A 12,444-nucleotide genomic window follows, 5' to 3' on the forward strand; every position below is an offset into this window, starting at 1 on the left:
TGCGAACGCGATGCAGGCGTTCACAGTGCGTTCGAACGCACAGTACATTCTCTTCACCATGTTCACAACCCCGTTCACAAACCGCGTTCAAACTCACTCAACTCGCGTTCGAACGCGACTTATAGAAAACTTATTTTAATGGAAATTAAACACTAAAACATAAAATAAAAACACTCTTAAAGTGAATCCATGCTCGAGACGACATCGGTGAAGTCCGAATCGTATCAATAGGAGAGTTAGAGAGAGAGAGAGGCATGCGCGGGTCATGCGCTAAGCGAGTGACCTGACTTTTTTTTTTTCTAAGACGCTACAATATATCTTTTTGCTAACATAAATGTTATGGGGCGTATAAATATGCTAGCCTAAGCTCTTATTGTACCGTTTTAAAGTTCGGTTAATATATACTTTTTGCTACATGTATAAATATTGACGAAACAACTTAAAACAACTATTTTTAATAGATAGTAAATATATTTATTGAGGTATAGATTTGTCGGGTGAAGTAGTTTTGCCGTGACTATTTTACATGGGATAACATTTTTTTTTCCCTGCAGTTAAATAACGGAGCAAAGCAATATAAGTTTAATTGGGAGGGGGAAAACCGGAGTGCAGAGAGCTCGAGGGAAAATAACAGGATGGGAGCTGACTTTTTCTCGATGGAAGTGGTTTCGCGTACGTAAAACAAATGGATTATTATTCTTTGACATTCCAAGAAATATTAAGAAAGCTCCCGTGAAATCAAGCTGTCGCCCAAGAAATGACAACGGCCGCGAAGAAAATATATTTAAAACAATGACGATCCATCCGCCCAATTCAAACGACGAAATAATACAATGAAAGTAAGGAAAGCACGTTTTGCTCCCCGTGGACGCTGCAACTACAACCACCCGTCTCTTTCTCTAATTTCAAATAGTAGAATAAACCGTCTCTTTCTCTAATTTCAAATGGTAGAATAAATTTTGCATTCTGATATCATTCCCTTAAACAAAACAAGACATCCTTTTAGTAGTTGATCAACTAATTCTAAAGCTGTTCCAGAAGATATTGGTTTTAGCCTTTTAGGTCAGAGGTTAGTTGGGGTTTGCTTCAAGGCTTAATAAAAGTCCATCTCAAGGACCAGGTAAGAGATCACAACAAGAAACTCTAGAAACTATTAAGAACGTAGAAATTTCCAATGAGGGGGAGACCGGGAGAGAGACGCTAAGATTTGTAGTCTAGTGTTAGTACTATTATCAAGTTGTTTATGTACAACGTCTACGTCTGTGCGTATGTAACAAACTGACAGTATGGCAAGTATTCGTACTTACAAACATTTGATACTAAGTCACTGAAACATTCCTACAAACATCTTACGAGCAGGACCTAATGAGGCCAAGATATGAGAGATTCCTCCACACTAGGCTGCCAAAATTGAACAACCCAGCTCCACCACCACTTGCGTCATCCCCAGCCGAGCAATGGCGCCGAAGACGCTCCTCGTTCACTTTGAGACTCTCCACGCCGATCCTATTGATGACGGCTTCGATCGTCATAGCGTCTGCTGGGTTGCCGGCGGAGTCGGTCACGTAGAATTCGTTCATTGCCATCTCGCCTTTGGTCGTCACCTCAGCCCTCGTCACCATTAGCCCATACTCGCGGAACGTCCTGGTAACGTCGGCGAGCAGCCCTCTTCGATCTAATGTTCGCAGTTCCAACCTTATTCCCTGCTCCGGAAAAGGAAAATTTCTGATTATTTACAAGATTTATGAATTGGATTTCTCTGGAATGGAAGTTAAGATACCTCAGATGCTCTGCGCCCAATGGCGGCCTGCAAGCATTGGATCACCCGCTGCCTCTCTGCCTCAGATCTAATCGGGCAGCCGTCCAAATGTTTGATGTAAAACTCCTGAGAGGAAAACAAACAAAGCCCATGACGAGTTACCAACCAAAACATCCAAAAGAGAAAGATTGACAAAGAAGAGATCAAAGAACCCACCTGGCAGGCTGTCTCACCATTGGTGTGGATAGTGCCATGGAAGACAACATACTCCATGTCCGTGAGAGCACATACAATGTCCAACAGTAGCTTAGGGCGATCGCGGCATCGGACGGCGACGACTGAGTAACCGCGTTCCGCCCAGTCCAACACCGTGACGGACTCTGCCTCGCTGGATGCCGCAATACGCTCGTAGTCGCGGTCGGCAAACATCAACTGGTGGAGCCTACGGTCAGAATTTGTAGTGGCCGGTGAGGACATTGTCGCTCTCACACCAAGGACGCCATCCTCGCCCTTGAGCACCTTCCTCAGCCGTGCTTCCATGTGGTGGATTCTATACTCATCGGCGATGGGCGAGCCCGAGTCCAAATCCTTGACGAGGACGATGGAAGCGATGCGGCCGTTGTGGGTCCAAACCTTGGCGTCCACCACGCTGCAGTTAAGCTCCGCCAGCACCGCGAAGACTTCCGATAAGAGCCCGAGGCGGTCGGCGCCGGTGAGCTCCAAGGCCGTGAGGTTGGCGAACTCGGCGTTGTTGGGTACAGAGTCGGCGGCAGAGTCGGCGCTGAGCGCGCGCTCGATGGAGGAGATGACGGCGGTGTCGGTGATCTTGCAGCCGAGGAGGTCGATGACATGGAATACGTCCATGAACCAGCGGCCATCGGAGGAGATGTAGCCCTTAGTGATGGTGAGGCCAAGATCCGAAAGGACTTGGATAGCTTCCAAGAGATTCCCGTGCTTCCGAGCGCTATCCACCTACGACACCAAGTTATTCAAACGAAAGTTAGAGAATAAAACAACTCGATTGCGGAATTGGGTGATAATTATAGTTTGCAACGGTGAAGGATTACCTTGACTAGTGTTGCGGTGGGGGAGACGGCATTGTCGATGACGACCCTGTGAGATTGGAGCCAAAGGAGGTCAATTAAATTTCAGAGCAAAAGGAGAGGAAAAACAAAAAGAGACGAACCTGGGATTGTTCATGCCATTCACGAGCTTCTCGTACTCATCCATGCATCGCCTCTTCTTTCCTTCCCCTTCTCTTGTGAAATTTCAAACTCTCTGCCTTGCTCTTCCCCTGTTTTCCTCTGTTCTTCCTACGGGAGACGCACAAGAATTGCAAAAGTTACATAAACCCAAGACTATGGGCTTTCTCCTATTTGTCAAACCGGCCACGTATCTACGCTAAAAATAGATACTCCGACCCAAGTCAAATACTTCCTCGGGCAGCCATTCTCTTACTTGTGCCAGAAGTTACCATTAATGCAAGCCCGTCTAGATCGTTTTCAAGCTCATACTGCACTGGTTATTTAAGTGGACCAATTTTGAAAAGATGCAGACGAGAAATAGAGTAAATATTTAGGCTAATTTGGATTTTTCTGCTAACTAACCTTCTGTACCTTACAATCCTGGGGCCATTTAATTGCACAGAAGTTAGGTAGGTAGATAGTTGTTAGTCTTCATTAATAAATCTTAATCCTTTCGTCGTACTTTTTAAGGTCCTCAGGGCTGTAATCTGCCACGGGGATGCGTAGCTTAACTTACGAAATTATTTATTCTTAATGAAACACTAGTGAGGGGATCAGGACTAAGGAGATGGTCGGCCGACTTACCGGAAAGTAGACACTGACAGGAACCGGGACGCGCTGGTGGAGGGGGAGGCATGTTGACGTGTCGTACTTCGAATGGTCGGAGTGGTGGTCAGGGGACAAGGACATCGAGGCGCACGCCCTGGCACGTGAGGCCATTCGAATGAGTCGCCACGTTTCGCGAGCGGAGACGGTCGTGCGACGCGGTGGCTCAGAGTCGGCATGCGGCGTCCGCACAAGGACAAAAGGTGCGGGCCTTCCGAATAGAAAAGATTAAAGCTGAAACAATTTCGGGACTTTTCCATTCACAGCATTAGAATAGAAAAAATAAAATTAACTTGGGTGATTTTTGGAAAAAATAAAGAAACATAAGGCATTTTAAGTTTTCGTGAGTCAGACTCACTTTATATTTTATTTACATGTTAGACTTTTTTCTATTTATTTCTTAACTTTGCCCTTAAATTATGCGGTGAAGAAAAATAAATTTAATCAGTCAAGTTTGATGGTTTTAGTAAATTGTACTATTTTGTCGATGGAGTGAGTAATAATAAGGTGTGAAATAAATTACATAATAAAAAGAAAAAATATATAAATTTAGAATTAATATACATTAATTAGTTACGGTAAATTATGTTTAATAAAACTTCTCAAATTCTCTATATCTTTGTTTCTGATGAGAAATTTTATATTTGACATTTAATTTAGTTAAATACTATGAAGAAAATAATGGTTGCAAGATTATAAATGTTAAGTTTAAAACGGATGGGCTATTTGAAATTGAGTCAAATCACCGGATAGTAAAATATAATTTTTCCTAACTTTTAATATTACATAGATATTATACTTTTTTTGTTTTGGATAGAAGAAGAGAATTTATAATTAATGTAAAATTTGAGCAACCAATTGTCCATTTATAGATGAATACCAGAAAAGAATAAAATTTTATACTATTATAGAATAACATATCTAATCAACCAATTCTCGGACACCTTTTTATTTACCCCGAGACTAAGATCTCGTTTTATTAGTTCATAACGTTCTTTAATGATTAACTTTATACGTATCTCTTAAATATAAATTATATACATCTATAATTTTATTTTATTTTGTTGTTTGGTTATAAAACATAATGATTACTATGAATAGAATTATGCAAGAATTTGTATTTACTTACTATAAATAAGTATGTTAATTATAAAAAAATCTTGCTCAGAAAATATGCATAACTTTATCACATCTTCTACATCTACTTGTAACAAAATTATGTTCATAACTTAACTTGTATAAGGTCTGACCAAAATATATATAAATAAATATTTGGCTGTAAAATATATTTAGGGGAGTCCTCTACTTTTACATGTGACAAAATTATGTGCATAACTTATTATGTCTTAAGTCTTTACTATCTTCATAATTTTGATAATTCAGACCTCATCTTAGTTTCTCAGCCTCTCACAGGAGAAAACTATATTTCTTGTAGCCGAGCGATGCTCATCACATTATCTATTAAAAATAAAGAGTGCTTCATTGACGGAATTATACCTTGTCCAGCAGGTACTAATCCTTCTATACATTCATAGATTAGGAATAACAATATTGTTATATCTTGGATCTTTAACTCTGTTTCTAAGGACACATCTGCTAGTTGATCTATTCCAATTCAGCTAGAGAAATTTGGATTGATCTCTAAGAAAGATATCTTCAGAAAAATGGCCCTAGAATTTTTCAACTTAGACATGATCTAATGAACCTCTCTCAAGGACAAATGAATGTAAGTACATATTTCATTAAGCTAAAGACTATTTGAGAAAAGCTTAGTGATTATAAACCTATTTGTACTTGTGGTCGTTGTTCTTGTGGGAGAATTAAATCCATTGTAGATCATCACCAAATGGAATATATTACGTCCTTCTTGATGGAACTTAATGATTCTTTTTCCCAAGTCAAAGGCCAACTTCTTCTTATGAACCATATTCCACCTATTAACAAGGCGTTTGCACTTATCCGTGAAAAATGAAGTTTCTAAATATATTATTTTCACTAGATCTCAATCCAATAAGAATTGAAAAAAAAAGGAAAGACCTCTTTACACTCACTGTGGTAATGAAGGACATATAATTGATAGGTGTTATAAACTTCATAGTTATCCACTAAATACAAATCAAGGCAAAACATAACCCTCAAACTTCTGTATATCTTGTTAATCATGTTATTGATTCCACATCTAATGGCAAGACTGATAATATAGGTGGTTTTGTATAAATGCTCAATCCAGTTCAGTATCAACATTTGATAAATATGCTATCTAATTACTTGAGTGCAATCAAAGCTAATAGTGAGACTTTTGCAAGTACTTTTGCTCCTTCATGTACTTGTTTTTAAGTCTCTCAATCCTAGTATTCAGTCCCCTAATATTTGGATCGTGAATTCTGGTGCAATTAGTCATATATGCTTCACCAAATCAGCTTTTCTTCACATGTAGCTAGTTTAAAATCTCTTCATTACTCTATCGAATCATAATAGAATTCCTATTTTCTATATAGCATAGTGAAACTCAATTCTGTTTTGTTGCTTAAGAATGTTCTTTATGTGCCTCAATTCAGATTCAATCTTCTATCTGTCAGTTCCTTACTCGAAAGATACCTCCATTCATGTTAAATTCTTTAGTGGTTCTTGTATAATTCAAGATCTACACAACGAGAAGATGATTGGCAAGGGTAAAAGGCTTATAGATCTTTATGTCGTTGAAGCCTTTTCTTATTTCAACAAGGTTGATTTAGTTTTTCATGAATGTAATTTCATTTTTTCTACTACTAATATTACTTCTTCTAAACTTTGGCATCAAAGACTAGGCAATTTATCTTTTAAGAGATTGGATTTGTTGAGAGAACAATTACATTTTTCTTCTAATAAGGAAAACTTGCATCATCCTTGTTCTATTTGCCTATTGGCTAAGCAGTGCATATTATTCTTTATTTCTTATAACAATTTATCCAAGAAATCCTTTGATCTCATTCGTTGTCATACTTGGGGTCCATATCATGTTAAATCTCATGCTAGAGATAGATATTTTTTTACTTTGGCTAATGACTGTACATGTTTTATTTGAATTTTCTCATAAAAAATAAGTGAGAGGCTTGTTCCATTATACCAAGATTCTTTAAAATGGTTGAGATTTGGCAAAACTATCATAAAATTTAGGAGTGCCTCATAAAGTGCTTCCTTAGGAGTTAAACTTCCATTTTCAATTCAGTGAGTTTTTTCCAATCAAAAGGTGTTTTTCACCCATTTTCCTGAGTTGACAGACCTGAGCAGAATTTAGTGGTAGAAAAGAAACACTAGCATTTGCTTAATATTGCTTGAGCTTTATTTTTTCAATCCGAAGTTCCTATTCAGTTTTGGAGCCAATGCGCATTGACTACTACATTCTTAATCAATCGTTCTCCTCTCCTACAACATCAAATGCCATAATATCTCCTTTATCAAATTCCATAATCTCTCCTTTATCAAATTCCTATGGATTATAGCTTTCTCAAAGTGCTTGCTAGTCTTTGTGTTGTCTCAACTTTATCTTCTCAAAAGACTAAGTTCCAACCAAGGGCCATTGCTTGTTTCTTTGTTGGGTATTTACCAGGTATCAAAGGATATAAACTCTATAACATTACTTCTATTTTTTTATTTTATTTCTAGAGATGTTGTCCTCCATGAACATTTATTCCCCTTTCATAGCATCTTTTCTGTGCCACAGACATTCTTGATCCATTTTGAAATCTAATTTTACCTCATATCTTCTCAAACTTACCTTCTTCAAATGAATCTCTAAATTCTACTTTACCTAATTCCATTTACCATACTACTAATACTTGTAGTGATTATGTTGCCATTGATCATGATACTACTGATCATACTGATCATGCTACTGCTACTGATTCTAGCATACTTGTTCCTGAGCCTTCTCACCATGATAACCCTCCTCATAGAAAATCTTGTAGAACCATAATACCTCCCACTTACCTAAAAGATTTCCATTGTAACATTTTATCTGAAACAACTCTTTCCCATTCATCCACACCATATCCTATATCCCAATATACCTGTTACGCAAACCTATCCTCATCTCATAACTCTCATTCTCAACATTTTTGCTCATGAGGAACCATTATTTTACCATCAAATTGTTAAGCATGCTAAATGGAGAGATGCTATGAATACTGAACTAGCTGCTATGGAAGCAAACAATACTTGGACTATCACTATTTTGCCTACAAGCAAGCATTCTATTGGGTGTAAGTTGATCTATAACGTCAAATATCACTCAGATGGGAGTATTGAACGGCATAACTCAAGATTAGTTGCTAAGGGCTACACCTAACAAGAAGGATTGGACTTCATTGAAATATTTTCTCTGGTCGCTAAGTTGGTAACTATTAAAGTACTCTTGGCAATTGCTTCAAATACAATTGGCCATTGATCCAGCTTGATGTTAATAATGCTTTTCTACATTGTGTGACTTATTTGAGGAGGTTTACATGGACTTACCTCTTGATTATTGACAATCCTATTCTATTGTTAAGGGGAGAAACTTGTATGTCAATTACACAAATCAATTTATGGATTAAAACAGGAATTTTCATCAGTGGTTCTCAAAGTTTTCTAAGCACTTCTTCAACATGGTTTTCATCAATCCAAGTTAGATTATTCTTTTTTCATTAAAGGATCTAGAACAAATTTCATTGCTCTCTTAGTTTTATGTTGATGATATACTCATAACAGGTTCTAATCCTCAAGCCATTACTTCTCTCAAAAAGTTTCTTAACACTTATTTCAAACTTAAAGATTTAGGCAAGCTGAAATATTTCCTTGTCTTGAAATTGCTTGATCTGGCTAAAGGAATTTTCTCTCTCAAAGACATTATACACTTCACTTACTTGAGGATACATGCTTTCTTGCTTCCAAACCAACTATTTTGCCTATGAATCCTAAACTCACACTAAGTTCTTTTGAAGGAGATCTACTTGAAGATGCACCGTTGTACAAAGGCTTGTGGGAAAATTGCTTTATCACATAATTTTCAGGTCTACCATTACTTTTGCAGTTCACAAACTTAGTTAGTTTGCATCCAACCCTAGACAGGCACATCTAGCTGTTGTTCATCATCTTCTTCAATTTCTAAAAGCAATTCCAAGTCAAGGCTTGTTAGTTTCCCCATCCTCCTAATTTTAACTTTGTGCATTCTCTAATGTTGATTAAGGTTCTTGTCTCGATTCTAGGAAGTCAATCACTAGATTTTGTATCTTCTTAGGAGACTCCTTAGTCTCTTGGAAAGCTATGAAGCAAACAAATCTTTCTCGCTCTTTTCCAGAAGTCGAATATAGAGCTGTAGCCTCTACAACCAAGTGAGCTTATTTGGCTTCATCAACTTCTCCAAGACTTTATTATATCTGCAACACCTACTCTCCTCTTTTGTCATAATCAAGTTGCCATTCACATAGCCTCCAATCGCATATTCCATGAGCAAACTAAACACATCGGGATCAATTGTCACTTTGTTTGATACAAACTTTTTGAAGGATTTTTGAAGCTTCTACCTATTAGAAGAACTCATCAACATGCTCTGATCTTTTTTTCATTACTACGTAAGATGACCATCTATAACATTCATGCTCTTGAGTCCATCTTGAGGGAGAGTAACAGAATAAATAACATAATTAGTTAGCCTATTGTTATAGTTGAAAAAAACCTAAACACATGTATGTCTCTAAACCCTAGGCAATGATATCACCCATTTGCTTAAATAAATGCGAAATAAATATTGAAAAACTAAAGCAAAGATGAACACCAAGATTTTTATGTGGAAAAATCTAAATAGAAAAAAAAATCACGGATCCAAACCCGGATCAAAACCAATCACTAGAACTGTAGTAGTTACAAGGCTAACTTACAATATAACTCGTCGATCCGTACGACTTTGTTTCTCTCAGTCTCACTTGATAGAACCCATGATTCACTACTTCCCATAATTTATCTCCAATCTCAGTAGCCATCGAGATTGATCCTTCATGAAGATGACCCTTAAGATGAAAGATTGGTGCAATATAGAAGAGACGGACCTTGTTGGTAGAAGAATGATGTAGCCTCAAGAACTCTTTTTCAAAAGCATTCACCAACACTCCTACAGTTATATGTTGCTAAGAGAAGGCCAAATTCAAGTCATATTAGAACTCAAATAAGTCTAGTATTTTGCATATTACATAGGTGCATTCGAATGCGGTCTAAGTGCGTTCGAACGAGCTGACTTGTTCTCAAGTGTGTTTGAATGGGCCTATGTATGTTTGAACGCGATGACTTGATTTTTACTAGTTGAGTTTGAACGCGCACATATACTCCTCTATATGTGTGAACGTGCTGTGAACAGCCCTTGATTGCGTTCGAATGGCAAAAATGTGTTATTTGTATTTGCAAATGTCTGAACACGCATTTGAACGACATGAACACGTTCTCTATATTTGCGAACACCTAAACACGCGATCAAGTGAAAGTAACTTGAAGTAAGATCATACAAAATTAAAGATAGTAAACACATAGGATCTAAACTTCAATTATCATAAAAGCAAAACAACAACTTATCATCTAAGCCAAGCATTCAGCACAATATACATAATAATGCAAATAAAGCAAAATGCAAAATGCAACTCTCTCCTTACTCCCCCCTAAACTAAATTCCCTACTCCTAAATTCGATCTCTTACTATCTCTCACTCTCTCACTCTCACTCACTCTTCCCCTTTTTGATAGAAAATTTCAAAGTCTAAGCACTAGGAGGAGGAAAGTGGCGATGAAGGATAGATAGCACAAGAATCAAACACAGTCCCTAACGAGCTTGCTCAGCTCATATCTCTGCTATAGTAGTAGAAAACCTAGCAACTATCAATTGCAAATTATGAACCTGATTGCTGAGTTGATCAAACCGCTCATTCATAAATTGAAACTCTCTTAGGTTTATAAGATTCATCATCAAAGCTGTCCCCAGAAGAGATTTCTTAGTGTGATCGTGGTTCAGCGGCAGAATAGGAAGTCAGTTTAAAAGGAGATGGTGCATCATGAGCTTGACTCCTTTGCATAGTGATCTGATTCAATGGTTTTTGTGCCTTAATAGATGCTTTAGATGAATCAACTCTCACATCACTCTGCATACAAAGTTTGGTAATAAAAATCCCAAATGACAAACCTTCAAGAGGAGCCTCTTTTAATGCTGCTAACACAATGCTATCATAAATGACTAAGGCAATGTCAATAGACAATAAGCATTGTGTGAAGAAGAAACGCCCTGATCATGATTGATGCTAGAGTGCCGAGTCTTTGGTGTGACATTATAGAGACAGATTAAGTGCAACATGCGAGCCACTAAAGTCAACTTGGCATATGGCATCATATTGCTTTGCCACTCTTACCCCTGTGGTAAGATATCACCAGCAATATATTGAACAGAAGAAAGAGGTTCAGAAAAAGGATACTCAAAGTTGCCCGATGAAAAATGAAACTCTACTTGAATAACGTCAAAATCTAGATAGACAGACACACCACGGACTGTTGACCAAATACACTAGTTCAAAACAATTGCATTGCTAAAAAATTCACAAACAACATCCACATAAGCAGTCATGTCCATCTTACAGATTTTTAGCCACCCATGCTCAGTAAAAAAATTTTCAATTCCCAAGGGTGCAAAATCAGTTATGGCCACTGGTCTCTCACATATTATCGGGCAAGTTCCAAAATTATGCTTATATCTTCTTACAACACTTGATGATAAAAATTTTGGGGAAGATAATGGCGAAGAAGGGGGCCTTGGCCTCTTGAAAATGTCTACTTTTTTAGGCATTCTAAAGATAAAACACATCGTAACATTCAAAGCATACTCAAAACAATATAAAAATAAAAAAATCCAAGAAACCATGAAAACCCTAAGTGAAATCCATATTCTACATAAAAAAAGGCAAGTTTGTCACATTCAATCGCTCAAGAAATATCAAGATAAAATCTCTATCGTGATCAAAACTTCAAAACGCATGAAATCAACCAAGATCAAGGAGGCTAATTTGGATTAAAAAAAAAAGAAAGTATTCTCAAATCATACCTCGCAAAAAAAATGATGAAGAACTTGAAGATTCACACCCAGAAACACTAGATCTAGAGTAGAAATGCCCTTTGAGAGAATGTAGAGTGGAAGATTTAGTAAAAAAATTGGAAATTTTGATGATTTAAGAGAGTGGATGAAAAGGGTTTTAGGGTTTGAAGATGGGAAAGATGAAACATTAGGTTCTGACGCAATATATAAAGAACACGTGTGCGTTCAAACGCACTAGTCCACACGTTCGAATGCGACAGAACCGACATTCGAACTCAAAAGTCTTGCATTCGAATGCGGCATTTTTTTCATTTAGAATAGAAAATTCTAAACATTTTTTGTGATGCTCTTCTAAAAATTCAGAATAAATTCAAGATATAAATATGACAATCAAATGAAATAAGTCATACACAAATCAATCAAATTATTAAGAGCATATTATGATCAACTTTAATGCATCACACAAATTATAAATTAATCTTGATTGATCATAACAAAATACATACGCAAGCGGAGCATTAACAATATAAAACAACCTTATTAAATAAACTTTCCTATTAAACAATAATGCAACACAGTAGTCAAACCGATTTAGTATATATTTATGCACTTTTCGACTTATTCTCTAAAATTTGACAAGAATTTTTTTTGTATTATTTTGATCACTGGAACTATATAAGTGCAATGATAGCTTTCACACATGAGTAGGTAGCTATTTTCTTATAGTATATAATAAACAATGTATAAATATAT

General features: G+C 37.0%; 1 protein-coding gene across 1 annotated transcript; it reads right to left on the minus strand.

Annotated features, from left to right (window-relative positions):
* Positions 1-1,206: 1,206 nt before the first annotated feature.
* Positions 1,207-3,271, minus strand: LOC140799461 (ACT domain-containing protein ACR8-like). Its single transcript, XM_073153812.1, has 5 exons — positions 2,946-3,271; positions 2,827-2,872; positions 1,976-2,731; positions 1,781-1,885; positions 1,207-1,703 (listed from the first exon to the last, which is right to left on the minus strand). Exons 1-5 carry the CDS (start codon positions 2,987-2,989, stop codon positions 1,350-1,352), a joined length of 1,305 nt encoding a protein of 434 aa, XP_073009913.1. The 5' UTR covers positions 2,990-3,271; the 3' UTR covers positions 1,207-1,349.
* Between the last annotated feature and the right edge of the window lie 9,173 nt (positions 3,272-12,444).

Source organism: Typha latifolia, chromosome 12 (genome assembly GCF_019914945.1).
Source record: "Typha latifolia isolate L0001 chromosome 12, TyphaL0001v2, whole genome shotgun sequence".
Lineage (NCBI taxonomy): Eukaryota > Viridiplantae > Streptophyta > Magnoliopsida > Poales > Typhaceae > Typha > Typha latifolia.

Coding starts and splice junctions, on each gene's coding strand:
- LOC140799461 (XM_073153812.1), bottom strand. CDS start 2,989: ATGGATGAGTACGAGAAGCTCGTGAATGGCATGAACAATCCCAG. Junction 2,873..2,945: donor AATGGCATGAACAATCCCAG/GTTCGTCTCTTT, acceptor CCAATCTCACAG/GGTCGTCATCGACAATGCCG. Junction 1,704..1,780: donor TTGGGCGCAGAGCATCTGAG/GTATCTTAACTT, acceptor TTTCCGGAGCAG/GGAATAAGGTTGGAACTGCG.